Raw genomic sequence first — 15,780 nt, 5'->3', positions numbered from 1 at the left:
ACACCCGGGACCCGCCGCTGTTTCCCCGCGGAGCCCCCGGGGGGGTTTCTCCCTGTTCAGGTGGGGAGGGCACGACCCCAACTGCCCGGAGGAGCAGAGCTGCTGCCCTCAAACCCCCCCTGTGCCAGGCACCACCAACAGCAAAGACCACTCGTGCTTTGCCTCTCAGCCGGGGGTCCCCCACCATCGGAGCCCAAGCCCCAAACCATCTGCCATCGGAGCATCGCTCAAGGGGATGCCTTTCCCCCCATAAGCATTGTCTTCTTTCCCCCCTAACCAGGGGTCTCCTGCTATTGGAGCACCCCTCGAGGGGATGCCTTACCCCCATATTATTTTCTTTGCCCCCCTAAGCTGGAGTCCCCCATCACTGGAGACCAATTCCCAAACCAGCTCCCAGCAGAGCACTGCTCAAGGGGACCCCTTCCCCCCATGAGTGTTACTTGCTTTGCCCCCTAACCAGGGGTCCCCCACCACGGGAGCAGCACCACTTGAAGAGACACCTTCCCCCCTCTCTATGCCTTATTTATGGCAGCCCCCCAGAGGCAGTGCCAGCCAGTTTGCTCTGCCAGGGAAGGCTGATCCCAGCAGGCACCAGCAGCCAAACCCCATCACACCCCTCCCACATCCATCCCCAGGTGCTGCCCAGGAACCCCCTCACTCCTTGAGGGACATCCCCCTTCCCACCATGACAGACACAGAGGTGGCTGAGGGTCGAGCCCTGTCCTCAGGGTCTCTGTCCCCTGCACTGGGGCACTGGCAGAGGGGGCTGTGACATGTCAGGCCCCGCACTGAGGTGACCCCAGTGCTGCTGGCCAGAGCTCTGGCTCCCCATGCCCACCACAGGTTGTCAGGAAGGAGCTGCTCCCCCCCCCAACATCCCAGCTGCAGGGCAGAGTCTCTGTCCCTGAGCCAGGGAGAGGCAGCCCCAGGGGCCTGGCCCAGACCCAGGCTCATAAACTGCTGCTATTTTAAGGACTTGAAGACAATTTTTCTTAATTTATCAAGCCCCAGGCCAGGAGCTGGTTCCAAAGGAAATGTTTCCTTAGTAAAAAAGGGAACCACAGAGGAAGCTTTAAATGCAGCCTCTGCCTCCTTGCCTTATCCAGCAGCTCTCAGGCAGTGACCTGGAAAAGCAGAGCCAGTTCTCAGCCACCAGCACGAAAAGCATCGTGCCAGGGGAACAGGGCTGTGCAAACAAGAGTGGAGGGAGCACCAGGAGCACCAGGGGTACTGGATGGCTGTCAGAGGGATGTGAAACAGCAGGGATACTTCCAGCAGGCAGCCCACCCCTGAGGCAGAGGTAGCTGCTGCTGGAGTGCCTGAACTCCCAGAGAGGGACAGTCACATTCCTGGGAGCCTCGACCTACCAGGTTGTGCCTCCATCCACAGCCCACCCTGCTCCCTCCCCCACAGACAGGAAAACCATCAGCCAGCCTTTCCATCCCTCCGTTCCCTGTGTAATGTTCCCATTCCCACCAGACTGGTCACTGCCCCTGCCTCCCAGGCAGAGCCAGGGAGCTGAGAAGCCCCAGGCAGCACCACACAGAGACTGGCGAGAGACAGACACTCCATGGGCTCTGACCAGTGCCAAGGGCAGAGGGACAGCAGCTCACATGGCTCTGCCTGGGCCTATTTGCCTGCCTACATAAATTAATCAGAGCTAATTGGCTTTTAGGTAAGTCTTCTTTGCAGGAGCTCTGCAGAGAAAGACTTTGGAGCGGGGACTGCAAGTGGCAAAACCTTTATTTAAACACACAGTGCTACGCAAGGACAGGCTCCCGGCCCCAGCACCACTCCCTGCTCCCTTCAGCATGGATGCCAACAGGTTCAAATCTCACTGGATCACTTCCACTTCCCATTAGGTGCACCCAGTTTATTTACATCTCACTGGTTACAGGAAACAAACATTCACCGGAGGTGACACCTTACAAGAGCTGTCCGTGCCCAGTGACAGGACACAAACTCCCGGTGCCACAGAGCCTTTGCCAAACAAGGAGCCATGGCCCAGCTCTTCCCACCTCCACGCTGCCAGGATGGGACAATCCCTCACAGCTTGGGAGGATGCAACACTCCACAGAGGGGCGGGAAATGGATGCCCCAGGGGGAGATCTTCGTGATGCAAAGATCCTGCCCAGAGATCAACTGCTCCCCCTCCTCCCTACAACAGTTTTGAGATTATTAAGAAAGGGAGGGAGCTGTCTGCCCCCACCCTGGTCACACCAAGCTGCTTTTATTGTGGGTTCCCAGCCCCAGGCTAAGCAGATCCACAGCACGCAGTTAAGCTGTTAAGCTCGCCTGAATAGGGCTGCTCTGTGTGCAGCTGCTAATTCAGAACCACTCAAAAATATAGACATACATTCATAGACTCCCCACACCAAGAAAGGATTTAGATGCTTTCCAGCTCAGCTCTCCAGTCAATACACAACTGGCTCTAGAAGCACAGCAGTGATCCAAGGCATGGGAGGGTGGGGGCAGAACCGGTGGCACAGCCGGTGCCAGTGCAATGGCTCATCCCTCCCTGGGGCTCTGGGTGCATGGCAGGGCTTGGTCACTGCTCCATCCTCCCAAACCAGAGACTGAGACGAGGTATGTGACTGGAACAAAGGTGTGAGGGGCTGGAAATTGGGAGCACAAAGCTGGGATGGCCATTGTGGGGCTCACTCACCACCACACCACCCCCAGCTGGATTTGTGCTGGGCTGAGCATCACCCAGCTGCCAGTGGGGCTCCATCCTCATCCATATCCCATCCAAGCCCCAGTGCCCAGCCCCAACAGCAGCTTCAGTGTCCCAAGGTCACAGGGCAGGGGACAGGAGGTGACTGCAGCAGGTACAAGTGCTCCACCAGCCCCACAGCCATCACACAGGGCTGGAACCAGCACAGCCAGGGCTAGGGGCAAAGAACACGCTGAGGACTCAGGGAGCCTTCAGACTTTTCACAGCATTGAGAAAGTAGCAGCACAAAAACATCCCTCAACCCCAGTCTTCACTCTCCGTCTCCACCTGGGGCTGGGATGCAAGCAGGTGGAGGGGATGCTCTGGACAGGGGCACAGACTGAGGCTCCAGGTTTCTTACTCTTCTCGTGGTCGGCTCAAGAAACAAGTGCTTGAGGGAGAGGTGGCCCTGAGGCAGCGCCAGTGTCCCGGTCACCTCCACCCAGGCGAGGCGAGCCCCGGGCTCTCTGGGCATCACGTGTAGTTGCCCGGGCCACCCAGAGGGATCACGAAGACGGAGATGTCATCGCCGGAGCCCAGCTTGTCGTTGGCCAGCCGCCAGCCCCGCTCCTTCAGCACCCCCCGGGACCGCACCACCAGCTCCTGGGCCACCATGGTGTACCTGGGGGCACAGCAGAGCACGGCTCAGCAGCCACCCCAGAGCCCCCGATGCAGCGTCCTGGCAAGGAAGGAGAAGCTGGAGCAGCTCAAGGTGCAGGGAAGGGTCCCTTGGAGAGATCCGAGCTCAGACAGGCACATCCAGGGGAGCACTGCGTGTGTGGAGCCCAGAAGGATGCATGGCCATGACACTGCTCCAAAGAGCCAGGCCAAGGGGAGGTGTTGGAATGCTCATCCCCCTGCCCACTCGCAGCTCACCTGCAGGGGTCATTGGGCTCGTAGCTCGTCAGCACCTCCATCACCACACCAGCCACCTCCCTGTCGTTGGTGACATCCCAGAGCCCGTCGGTGCCCAGGACCAGAACGTCGTCGGGGCAGTGCTCGTACTGTGTGAGGTCGTAAACCCTGACCTGGCAAGCAGTGGGGCAAGATGGGAGGGCGAGAGGCAGAGAGGTAGAGGAGGTTCCCACTGCACCTTTATAACCATGCATCTGTCAGGCTGCTGCAGGAACCCCTGGGTGCTGGAAGCCAGGCTTACCTCCGGGAAGCAGGAGAGGAAAGGCTTGATGTGGATGTTGGAGCTGAACACCTTGAGGTCGTGGTCTCCCAGGCCCCGTGTGACCCCGATTGTGGCCATCATCCTGGCCTGGAGGACGTTGGAATCAAAAGAGAACTTTAAGTCGTTTCATCTCCACCTCCATTCCCAGCTGAGAACTGGTGGCATTGGAGCGATGGCAGCACTACCAAAACCACGCCTGAAACCCCCAAATCACTGAGGGCAGGTGGGAAGCAACACCCACCCCCAACTCCTGCCACAGCACTTCACCTTTTTGCCTTCCCCGTAGATAAGTGGAAACTTCAGGTCATCCTCTTCTATCTTTTTGTAAGCCCTGGTTAAAACAAGCCAAAGACAAGGTGTCAGCAGGTGAAGGCTTCCAGCACCCCCCCTGCTTGCTCAGGGCCTGGGTACCCAGCATGCCAGAGCCTCCTGCCCTGTGGAATGGGATGCTGGAGCTGGGCAGCCACCTCAGCAGGACCCCAGTGCCACCAGTGGGTTGGGGGTTACCAGCCATTCATGTTCTGGTCCCTGTACAGCATCTTCTTCCCCAGCTCCTTGGGCTGGATCCTGCGGGGGAACTCCAGGTGGGTGAACTCCTTCCCCAGCAGCTCAGGCCTCAGCAGTGCCTGTGGGGAGAAGGGGCAGCTCAGCCTCGGGGCTGGGAGAGTGGGATCTGTGGATCCAGCTCCGCCCAGACGTGGGACCCACCAGCCCACCGGGACCTCAGCTTTGACATTCCACAGTGGAATCCTCTGCTCTGAAGCAACTTTAACAGGTGCTGATAAAGCAGCTTCAAACCACCCACCTGTGCTCACCCAAAGGGAGTGGAGCAGTCCCTGGGGCTGGGGGCAGCCATGCCAGCACCCAGGAAGAAGGTGAAGCTTTTGCGTGGAGAGTTTTGGCAAATAAGGATCTCCAGAAGGAACCAAAACCTAGCAAATTCCAGGAGAAGCTGGAATTTGCCCAGGAGGAGTCACAGCTGCAAACCCCCCAGGATGCCAGGCTCAGCACAGGGCATGGCACTCGCCAAGGAAAAGAGGGATGGGTCTTTTCCAAACCAGTGTCCCGTCTGCAGCCATGAAAAGGGACAAAGAGCAGCACAGAGCCCTTTCCATGGCAGCCCCAAGCCCTCCTGGAGCACAGCGTGCAGGGGACCAGGAACAGGGAGAGCTGGAAAATGCAGATGGGGAAAGAAAGAGCCAAAAGAGAGGAGGAGATCCTTTGGGAAGACGGCGTGGAGGTGGTTTGGTGCAGAGGCGTGGAGACCCCCATCCCACTCTAGAGGAGCCCTGACCACAGCCTGGGCATCATGTGGCAGAGCACCATGTGCCTGTCCCCAGCCCGTGCCCTGCCCCTCACAGCCAGCTGGAGAGGATCCCACTCACAGCAGTTTCCTCCTCTTGGTCATTCAAAAATAGATTCAAGAAAAAACGCCTCAGTGTTTTTCCAAGTACATTGCAAGCCAGGAAATCACATCCAGCAAGACCTTCTCCAACACAAACGCCTCCTCCCCTGTGCTGCCCTCAGAGAGGTCTTTATAACCTTAAAAAGTCTCCCTGGGTGGCACTGGAGGGTTTGTCCAGGACAGGGACAGGGAGCAAGCCAGAAACCTGCTGGCACACGTCAGCTCCGACTCCTCAGGGAGCAGCCAGGGAAGAAAGTAGGACTCTGCAGGAGAACTGTGACTCCTGTGACCGTGGGAGGGAGCACAGTGGGTGGAGGGAGCAGAGCCACACTCCTCCTGGTCACAGCAGCCTGGGCAGGGGATGCTCCCTGTCCCCTGGCAGGAGCAGGGCAAGATGGACCAAACTGGCTCTGTGCAACCATCCCCATCCGGCCCCACACCAAAAGCCCGGGACCTCCAACTCCTGGCTGGGCCAGGCTTGCAGTCACAGCCCCTCACACTGACCCTGCAGCAAACCAGGGCTCTGCCAGCCACGAGATGCCCCCATGCCAGCTCCCTGCATCCCAGAGCCTCTCCTCATCCCAGTGAGCAGGCTGGGATGGATAAATGCCATCAGCAGGTCCCAGCCATGGGGCTCCTTCAGCTCCAGGGCCCCACCATGGCAGCAGCCCAGCAGGCAGAGTGGGGGGGCTGGGAAGGGGCCAGGAGGTGGTTCAGCAGGAATGAGGTTAGAAGAAAGGTCTTTCTTACTAAAAACTGCAGCCTCTGCCTCTCTGTCTCTGGAGTAAACTCCCTGGACATTGGAATGATTTCCCCGTTACGGATGATAATGGCCCTGCAATGAAACATGGAAGGATGAGATTAGAGAGGAGAAGAGGAGACATGGTGGGGAGCTGAGCCCAGCCCTCAAGGGCTGATTCCTGAGAGTGGTGCAACCCCTTGCCCTGCTCTGCCTGCCCTCTTCCCAGCCTGAGCTGGGAGCTGCTTCCTGGCTCCAGTGTCCCCCTGGGCAGGGCATGGCATCCCTCCCACCTGCACAGGACAGGGAAGAAGGGAAAATGGGAGAGAAGCATGGGGAAGAGGGGAATGAAGCAGAGCAAACCAAAGGACAGGATGTGGTCAGAGAAGGAGCAGCACAAAGGTGGGGCACCCTCCTTTCGTGGTGCTGCCCCTCCAGCACAAGGGAGGGGCAGAAATCACCTGTAGCAGGACATGGGTGCACATGTCTGGCCCACACCAGCACTGTCACTCACTGCTGGGGCTGCTCTGATGGTTTGATGTGTTAAAATAACATAAAAGTCTGATTATGAGATGTTTCTGGATATCATGGGGGGCTCGAGGATCTGTCCCACCTGCTGTCCCAGCTCTGGCAGTGTCTGATGCCCGAGGAGAGAACACAGACCCTCGCCCAGAAGCACAGTTACAGCCTCAGGACCCCATGCACGCTGCCATCCTGCACAGCTGGTGCCTCTGCTGCTGCCATGGAGGGGGCCTGCACCCAAAAGCAGAGGCATGAAGGATCTCCTTGTCCTCTGTCCCAGAGCTGGAAGCACATCCAGCCTCAGAAAACCGACCAGAGCTTGTATTTGGTGGCCTGACACTGCTGAGGACAAGGTAACCTGCAGTAAATACCCAGAGAAGCTGTGGATTCCCCCTCCCTGGGAGTGTTCGAGGCCAGGTTGGACAGGGCTTAGAGCAACCTGGTCCAGTGGAGTGGAGCAAAATGAACTTTTAAGGTCCCTTCCAACCCAACCCATTCTGTGATCCTGTGATTAATACAGGGCAATTCAAACCAGCTTCACCCTCACCATAAGGTGGACCTGCCTTCCTGCCACTGCCTGGGGATATGAGCACACCCAGGTGCAGTTACCCAGTAACCCACCCCAGGAAATGCACGTGGCAGTCAAAATTCTTGAGCTCCCAGCTCCCACTTCACTTGTCTGCACACAGATTTGCGTGTCCTTCTCCCAAAACAGGTCACGGGTGTGACATGTGCCCTAAAACGACTTCTTGCAGATTTTTGAAAGCTTTGCTGAGGGCAATTTTCACTCCCCAGCTTGCAGCCCGGGTCAGCACCAGCAGCAGGGGCTGTGGTGTGATCCAGAGCCATCTGGGAAAGCAGACAGGATGCTGCAGGGAAGGAAGGGAGCAAGTCCCAGATTTTGGGAGGCGATTCCGCAGCCCCACCTGTGCACCAGGCAAACACAGAGATCACATCAGGGCACATTGTCCCCAAGGCATGCAGCAGGCAGGGGGTGGCTCTGCCCAGCCCTGCCACCTCTGCCCTCCCCAAGGCAGGGATGGAGGTGGGTGCTCCTCACCAGCCCGGCCTCCAGCACCACCCTGCTCTACCAGAGTGCTCCCCAGTCACCAGGAGAAAGGTGAGGGCTGCCCTGGGGGGGCTGTACCTGCTGTCACCAGCGTTGGCCACGTAGAACTTGCCCATGAGGTAGATGGCAGCCAGGGCACAGCAGCCCCCAGCGAGGTGCTGGGCCCCCCGCTCCCGCTCGATCTGGTCGTCCTGTGGAGACAGAGAGTGGCTGCAGGCAGGGTGGGTGGGGGGCCCCAAATAATACCAGCTGCTCCAGCAGCATCTCAGCTCCAGGTGGGGAGCAGTGGTCAGCCAGGGTACGTTTCTCCACACAGCCCAGGGGTGGATGTAGGGCTTGGGGGGGTCAGGGGTCCCATGGGGCAGCTGGTAATGTGGCTTCACTGGGGCAGTGGAGGGGGCAAGAAAGAGCAAGACAAGAGGGGAACAGGTGGGACTGCTGGAACAAAGTACAACAAAAGCCTTGGCACCCACACAGGCCTGGGCCACAAAGCCTCTGCGTTCTGAACCCCCAAAATACAGGGCGTCACAGTGCCCTCTCCAAGACCATCCCTGTGGCCCCCTCCTCGCTCCAGAGCTGCCTTTTGCCAGAGGGGACAAGCTGATGCAGACACAGACAGCAAAGGGACGCTGTGAGGGGATGCCCTGGGCGACCCCCCAGGCAGAGGTTCCTCACCATGTGCTTGAAGGCGTTCTCGATGGCGCCGATCACCAGGCTCTCGTGGGACACGGCTTTCTCCAGGTGAAACCGTGGCACGGCGTCGTTGGGGACCTCCCCCTCGTCCTCTGCGACTGACACCCGGGTTGGATCCCCAGGGCCATGTGGGAGGCAGATGGGAGGAGGGGAGGGGTCCTGCAGGATGTCCACGAGGTCCCGGAGCTGCTCACAGATGTGCACGTGGAGCTTCTCGGATGCCATGACAGCAGCACCACTGCCCGCATGGCCGTCAAACAGGGCCCAGTAGTGGAAATAAAAACCCTTCCTGCCCTGCAGGGAGAAGAGGGAAGGTTAAACAAGCCTGGGAGGAAGCAGATGGGACGGGGAATTCAGAGTAGCTGGGGCCACCAGCTGACAGTGACACGGGGCCCTGCCTCGGTCTCGCAGGTCCCAGTGCAGGCAGGAGTGACGTGGGCAGCTGACCAAGGGTGTCTGGACACGGCTGGTCCCTGGCTGGAGCCCAGCCCTGCATCAGACACCTCGTTCTGCCAGCAGCACTCCTCCAGCAGCCGGCTCCTCCGGAGGGGAGGCACCGCGGGGCCACCACTGCAGCCAGCTCTGCAGCCCCCCGGGGCACATGGGCCAGTGGTTTCCCTGGGCCAGCCAGCCCTGGGGCAGTCCCATGGGGCTGGAGGATGGTAGGAGCTGGCAGGGAGCAGGGGCAGCCAGTCTGGGAACCAAGGGAACCCCCAGGGCACACATATCCCCACATACTCCATCCCCTGCTCTGCTGCCGGGCACCCTCCCTGTCGTGTCCCTGCCTGGCCACACCTCAGCGGCTCTCACCCCGTCCAGCTCCCCGCAGCCTTCCCGGGACGTCAGCCGGCCCCTCGGGCTGGGCCTCCTCTCCACAAACACCACCTCGCAGCACGCCTGGTCCTCATTGTGCTGGCTCTTCCCTGCATTTATCACCCTGCCGGGAGGAAACAAGGTGTAAATGCTCTTTCTTTTCACATCACGTTCCAGCAAAGGTCACCCCGTAGCATCTCATCCCCCCGAACCCTCCACTCGTGTCCCTGTTTCCCCGGGGATGCTTCCACAGATGTTCCTGTCCTGTCCCAGCTGTCCCAGACCAGTTGTGTGGGTTGATCTGGGGCCAGCAGCAGTACTGGGTCCCACCCACAGTGGGGTCCAGGGTGGGGCAGTTCTCTGGGCACCCACGGAGAGAGGTGACCAAAAACAAGCTGTGTTTGCTGCCACAAGCAGAGCAGTTGCCCAAAAACCAGCCTCACACACACACACCCAGCCAGGACTCATGGACAGGATCACAGCCTCACCCACGTCCCATCTCTTCTAGGGAGGGAGCAGGGACCTCTGGGGAAGGAGGGGAGAAGGTGACGATGACGAAACCAGCAGGACTTTTGCAAAGAGATTCACACTGACTTTTCCCAGCCTGTGCTGACACAGCAGATTTCAGGTCTAGATTGCAGAACCTGCTCACGGGAGGAAGCTGTAAATATGCACGACAGGGTGACTGTGCTTAGGGCACAGACTTTTCAAGTAGTTTGCAGAAAGAAGTCTTGGGAGACCGAAAAGGGTAGTTTTTTGCTCTGGGTACTCCTACCCCAGTATCTCCTGGGGCAAATTAACATCTCAAAAAGCTCTCCAGGGTATCGGGAAGGTCATCTTAAGGAAGGGGTGCAGGACTGGGCTGATAGCACTGAGCTGCAAAAGCCCTCAAACCCTGACCTTCCCCACTTGCTTTCTGTTAGGGGTGAAACTCGCAGCGAGTGAAAGGAGAAGACAATCAGATCCTTGAAGGGGAAGTCGCAATCAGTCCCGCTCCCAAGGGAAAGGCCCCAGCTCCCTGCTCCCCCTCGAGTCCTGCCAGAGCCGCCGCAGCTCCTTCGCCCTCGGTGTCAGTTCCCCATCGGTGACACCGCGCGTTGTGCGAAAAGTGCAGAAAACAGAAAAGGACAAGGAGAGTCCTGACTCCCCCGGGGGATGGGTGAGAGCACAGCGCCCCGCCGATGCTCTCCCACCGCGGGCATCCACAGCGCTGCTGGAAAAGGGACACACGCAGCTCACCGCGCGTCGCGACCCACTTTTGTCCCCAGGGTGCCCGCTCCGGTGCCGAGCGGTGCCACCTCGCCCTCTTCGGGCTGCAAACCGCCTCCGGTGCCGCTCCCAGTCCCAGTCCCGCTCCCACTCCCAGTCCCGCTCCCAGTCCCGGTCCTTACTCGGCGTATCCCGTCCTCCAGGGCAGGCGGCGGCGGCCGTCGCGGGGGCTCTGCACGGCCCTCCCGGTGTGATCGTCGGGCGCGGCGCAGCTCCTCGGGGGTCAGCTGCAGGAAGGCCGGCCGGCAGAACGCGGCCGCGGGCGGCGATGCCCCGCTCCCGGCCCCCCCGCGCCCGGGGCTCGCCGGGGGGGGCGGCGCGCCCGCCCCGCGCCAGCCGCCGCCAGCGGGCCGGCGCGCACACGGCAGCAGCATCCCGAGCCGAGCGGGGCCAAACCGCCGCCGAGCGGGGCCCGAGCCGAGCCCAGCCCGCCGCCCCCCCCGCTCCCGCCCCCGCGGTGCGGTGCGGTGCGGTGTGTGTGCGGGGGGGGACCAGGCGCGGCAAGATCAGCGCCGCAAGCGCGTACGCGCATCGCCCGCCGTTATCCCGCAGTCGGGAGGGGGAAGAAGCCCTCCCGGGGAATGGAATGACCCCCTCCGCCGTTATCCACAGCCTGGGAGGAGGGACTTGGGAAATGGAATGACCCCCTCGCGTTAGCCCAACAGCCAGAGGAGGGAGAGCCCTCCCGGGGAATGGAATGACGCCCCCCCCCCCCGCGCCGTTATCCCGCAGCCGGGAAGAAGGGCGAGCGGACACACCTCCCCCACCGCTACCCCTCAGCAGGCGGAGAACGAGCCCTCCCTGGCAATGACCCCCCGCCGTTTTTCCCGCAGCCGGGAGGAGGTCGAGCCCTTCCTGGGAATGACTCCCACGCCGTTATTCCGCAGCCGGGCGGAGGGCGAGCTCCCCCCGGGGAGGGACGGGGCATCCCGCTGGAAGCACCGGGGACGCGAGCCATCGCTGCGCAGCAAAGGCTCCGGGAAAGTCTTTTTTTTCCCGGCTGGAGGTGCGGCTGCGGGGGGACAGGCTCGCCCTGCCCACGCGTGGCTGGCTCCCCTCCCTGCGCTTTGTCGGCAGGTGGGCTTCCCGCCTGGATCGTCCCAGGGCTCCCGCAGAGCCACCTACTCCGGTACAACATCCCCGTCCAGCGCCGGGCGCTTTGTCCCCCCCCCTGCGCTCATCAGCCCACGCGCGGCCATGCCGGGCTATTAATAACCAGCAGCCTGCGGAGGAGCGGGGAGGTACCGTGAGAGGGCTCAGAGCTGAACCTCTCCCTCCCTCCCTTTCACCCAGGATGCTGCGCTCCAGCGTGAGCAGGATGCGGATTTAGCTGACCCAGAACAACACATCCTCCCTGGCTGGGAGGGGAAGAGCCGGCAGCGTAAACACCATCGCTCTCACAGCCTGACCTCAGCACCTCCCTGCCTTCTGGGCTCCTGTGAGAACAAAAAAAAAAAACTGGTGAAAAAACTCAGTACTTGCCTGCTCTAAAGTAAAATTGAGGCTGTTTCTTACACTTTGTGTGCCCCAGTGCTCTGAGCATCACAGAGAAACCACTTATTTCTGTCCACACAGGGCTCTTGCACTGTAAGTTCTGAGCAGAAGCAGCTCTGTTGAGCCCTCTAGGCTTTAGCCATCTTCAGCCAGAGCTCTTCAGACTGTACCAGACTATTAGGATCACACTGCAGAAGTTGTTCAGTACTCCCTGTATTCCCATCTTCTAATCCCAAACTTTAAGGTCTTCAGTACCCTTTTAAGATCTTTCTGAACCCTTCAGGACCTGATCTAGTGGGTGGTGTTGGAACTAGGTGACCTTTAAAGTCCCTTCCAACACAACCTCTCCAGTCTGTAGGGCCAGCAGCCCTCTGCTGCCTCTCCAGCAGCCCTGGGTCCTTTCCTCAGCTCCTTCCCCCTCATCCCCATCCTGCTGCTGGTTACACAGGGAAGCTCCCAGATACTCTGAGTGCACTAATTCTTGTGTTATTAAGGCTGAAAATCATGGGATTCTCCAGGGAATGTGTCTCCCCTCTGTGGGACCACCAATCTGCTCTGTCCTGCTGAGTCACCAGGATGCTTTCCTTGGAAAGAAGGAAATGGCAGTTTCCAGAATGAATTCTCTGACCCTGTTTGATATTTGTTGTTTCCGTTACACTGAGCACGAACTGAGAGAATGGTCTGACATGTAAACACTCTGCAGGAAGCCTCCCTGAAACAATGCAGTGCTAACAACTGTTTTCCAAGAAAGAGGGCTCCGTTTCCTCCTATTCATCTTACCTGCCAGCTCCATGTGAAGGTTCCTCCTTGTCTGTGAGGCTGGTGTTCCTCTTCACAAGGCTGCCTGGCACAAGGCCTGGGGATGCAGATGATGTAGACTGAGTGTGGGGAGACCAGTGCCAGTAAATGACCACTTCAGATGCCAGCAGCGCTTCCCATCCCTCTGGGAGTCCTGCCTGGGATGCTCGTGCTTCCCATGCCAGCCCATCTCACCCAAAGTGTCTCTCCCTGAACAGGGGGGTTCAGGCACTCACTGTACATGGGCACAGCTCCAGGTGATCCTTCAGCAGCACTATTTCAGCAGCAACACTCCTCAAGTGTTACCAAGAGCTGCAAAGCCAGGCAGACTTTCTCCTGCAGCCCCCAGAGCTGGTGGGATTCCTCAGGCTCATCTAAATGCGAGGATTCTCTGTAGCTCAGCATCATTTGAGCATTTCTGATGGACCTGGACATGGGTATTTCCTCCTCCTCTGCAGCCAATGTCTCCCTTCCCCACAGCTCCAGGGGGAGCAGGAATTCCCATATTCTCCCTTCCCTCCTTAACAGCTGAGGGTTTGCCTATGCAGAAGGGAGGAGATGTAAGGTTATGACATCACCTCTGTTTCTGGACGAAGCCTCGTGAAAACGGATAATGCAAATAACTCCTCTTAATTTCTGCGGGGGAACCGGAGGAACAATTTTCCAAAGCCCCTTTTAAATGAAAAGCTTTATTTCAAAGAAGCAGGGATTTTAATTACTTTCAGAAAGCCATTTTCTTTGAGAAGAGCAGCCCTTTTGCTGGTTCTACCTGTGTCTGGGCAGGGTAAGAGGAGCTGAGCTGAGCAGGGCAGCAGCCACGTGTCCGTGGGGAGCACTGGCACCAGTGCCAATAATCCCCTGCCAGCCTGCTGCCATGGTAAACAGTGATTTAAAAACTACTAACACAGGAATTAGGCTTAAGTTATACTGTTTTGCTTAATTTCTCATGCAACTGCTTAGCATTGGAAAAGCCTTTCTAACTTCCATCCTTCATCTATGTTGCTGAGCCCAAAAGGAGGTAGGATGGAGCCAGGGATATTTCTTTGTGGAAGAATGACATGTTGGTGGCATTTAAGGCAGAACAGAAGTAAATTAAACATCTAGATCATAAAAGTACCAGAGGATGTTTTAAAACGGGCTCTTTGCAGCAGTGCATTAGTTGACTGTACAGCCTGACTGCGTAATGAGCAATATATTAATTTATAATTAGTGTAATACAGTGAAGCTCAGCAAATAGCTCTGTGCACTCTGGATAATTCATCAGCAGAAGAAGCAGCTCTTAATGGTTTCCAAGGTTTGCCTGTCCCCTGTAATTGGGAAGTTCGGAATTTATTGTTATTTCTTTGAAGGGATAATTTGATTGCAGCCACACATCTTTATTCCCTGTCTGCTCTTGCTGGAGTGCAGAGAAGCCTTTGGAGCGTTGCTGCTCCGGGTACTGTGTGACCTCTCTGCAGGTAAATGCCTCAGTGTTTTGCAGAGCAGATGACCTGGATTTGGTGCAGATTCCCAGAGGGTTTTACCCTCTGCTCTCCCTGCTGCAGAGCAGAGGGAGGGTGGCACGTTAACCTCCTTGGATCACTTGGCTTTTCCCCCTCTGCTGCTTCAAAATCTTCCATACCCCTTGCACATCTCCCAAGGGATCTCCATTCTTAATTCTGCTCTCAAAGTCTTCGGGAGCTCCTGGTCTCATATAACATCGCCTGACAGTAGAAATACAGAAGGACAATAACAAGTGTGTGATAATAAGGCTATTCAGAATTTATGGAGCCTTTGGGGAACTTATTTTTCAGCTGGGGGGCTCAGACCCACATCTTGGAGGGTGAAAGGAGCAGGACTGCTCCCTGCCTGTGCAGCAGTGCCCAGGCTCCCGGGAGATCCTCCCTCCTGGGCTGCCGTGTTGGCAGGCTGGGAATCTGTGCTGAAATTCCCTGTTGTCAGCAGAGTCTTCTGAAAAGGGAACAAAACCCTCAGAGCTGGGTGCTGAGACAGCCTGGAGGCGCCGGGGCCTCCTCAGAGGAAGGGGGTAAATAAACTTAAATCTGAATTCAAAGCCCCACTGAAAAGAGGGCGTGATAAAATGTCAGTTCTGATTTTTCCCGCTTTAATAAAATAATTTGGACGCCTCTGCCTATTAGCAGCTGCAGATAAGTTGATTGCACTGAGGATTTGAAGTCTTCTGGTGTGTCCATCTGCTTTTGCATAACCATCTGCCCCAAACACTCGCCTTGTACCCCAAGCCCCAATCCATGAGTTTTCTTCTTCGTCTGGAAGGCACAGAAGGGTTCCAGGCATGTGACAGACACCTGGTCTAAGGGGAAATGATTTCTCACAAGGGAGCAGGATCCATCACTAAGGATTCATCAGGAATCATTGCTGAGATTTTCTAGATGATGTTCCTTTCCTTGCCAAATTTATCTTTTTATGGTTACTAAAAACTTGGGTCCCTCCATCCTTGAAACCACAGCCAGAGAAGAGAGTGAGGCTGAAGGCTGCTCCTGGACACTCAGTAGGAAGTCAGGATGATGATGAGGAGGAATAACTGTGTTTACTTCCAGCAGAATTTAAATTAAACCAGTTTTACTGAAGTCTTAATTCTTCCCCTGCATTTAAATGCTGTGGTCTGGAAAGCAGCAAGTTTGTATTTCTATATCATTACATCAATAAAGAGCTGGAGTTTTGTAGGCTTCCTTAATAAATAATCTGGCCTAATTTAATTGGAATTTGGCTGGTGTGAAAAATAGTTTTGATTGCATTTGCTCTTGATCATTCCACTAAAACTTTGTGATGTGAAAGTAGCGTGTTTGTATTTACTTATCACAGCACTAGAGACCTGAATTGGCAGCCTCTCGATCAAATTACCTGATGAATATAAACAGCAGATTTAATTTAGTTTCGTATTGATTTTTGTCATTATTATTAAAACCCTCTGATCTGAAAAATGAGATGCTTGTATTTCCTTAATATCTTATTACTGGGGCTTGGGTTAATCTTGTAGAGCTTTTCCTTTTTTCTTTTGAGCAGCCAAGTCTAACTAATTGGAATTCAACATATGGCAATTTTGACTCTATAAAAGGGGAAAGAGGAA

General features: G+C 57.0%; 1 protein-coding gene across 2 annotated transcripts; it reads right to left on the bottom strand.

Annotated features, from left to right (window-relative positions):
- Positions 1 to 1,775: 1,775 nt before the first annotated feature.
- Positions 1,776 to 10,744, bottom strand: PPM1J (protein phosphatase, Mg2+/Mn2+ dependent 1J). Of its 2 annotated transcripts, XM_018079653.2 has the most exons (10): positions 10,523 to 10,744; positions 9,129 to 9,255; positions 8,301 to 8,612; positions 7,704 to 7,816; positions 6,046 to 6,130; positions 4,398 to 4,516; positions 4,158 to 4,221; positions 3,870 to 3,977; positions 3,590 to 3,741; positions 1,776 to 3,335 (listed from the first exon to the last, which is right to left on the bottom strand). In XM_018079653.2, exons 3-10 carry the CDS (start codon positions 8,541 to 8,543, stop codon positions 3,188 to 3,190), a joined length of 1,032 nt encoding a protein of 343 aa, XP_017935142.2. In that variant the 5' UTR covers positions 8,544 to 8,612; positions 9,129 to 9,255; positions 10,523 to 10,744; the 3' UTR covers positions 1,776 to 3,187. The 2 variants fall into 2 exon arrangements, with proteins under 2 accessions (XP_017935142.2, XP_029818397.1); XM_029962537.1 differs by lacking the exon at positions 10,523 to 10,744 and having other exon boundaries at positions 9,129 to 9,293.
- Positions 10,745 to 15,780: the final 5,036 nt, after the last annotated feature.

Source organism: Manacus vitellinus, unplaced genomic scaffold (genome assembly GCF_001715985.3).
Source record: "Manacus vitellinus isolate BGI_N305 unplaced genomic scaffold, ASM171598v3 scaffold_47_pilon, whole genome shotgun sequence".
Classification (NCBI taxonomy): domain Eukaryota; kingdom Metazoa; phylum Chordata; class Aves; order Passeriformes; family Pipridae; genus Manacus; species Manacus vitellinus.
Note: the sequence above shows the minus strand (reverse complement) of the source record. Positions and strands in the feature narration are given on the sequence as shown.

Bases quoted from the DNA above. Each gene is read 5' to 3' on its own strand.
- PPM1J (XM_018079653.2), bottom strand. From the start codon at position 8,543: ATGGCATCCGAGAAGCTCCACGTGCACATCTGTGAGCAGCTCCGGGAC. The intron at 4,222-4,397 runs GTAACCCCCAAC...TGTTTTAACCAG, and splicing joins GACCAGAACATGAATGGCTG to GGCTTACAAAAAGATAGAAG. The intron at 3,742-3,869 runs GTAAGCCTGGCT...ACTGCTTGCCAG, and splicing joins TCCTCTCCTGCTTCCCGGAG to GTCAGGGTTTACGACCTCAC.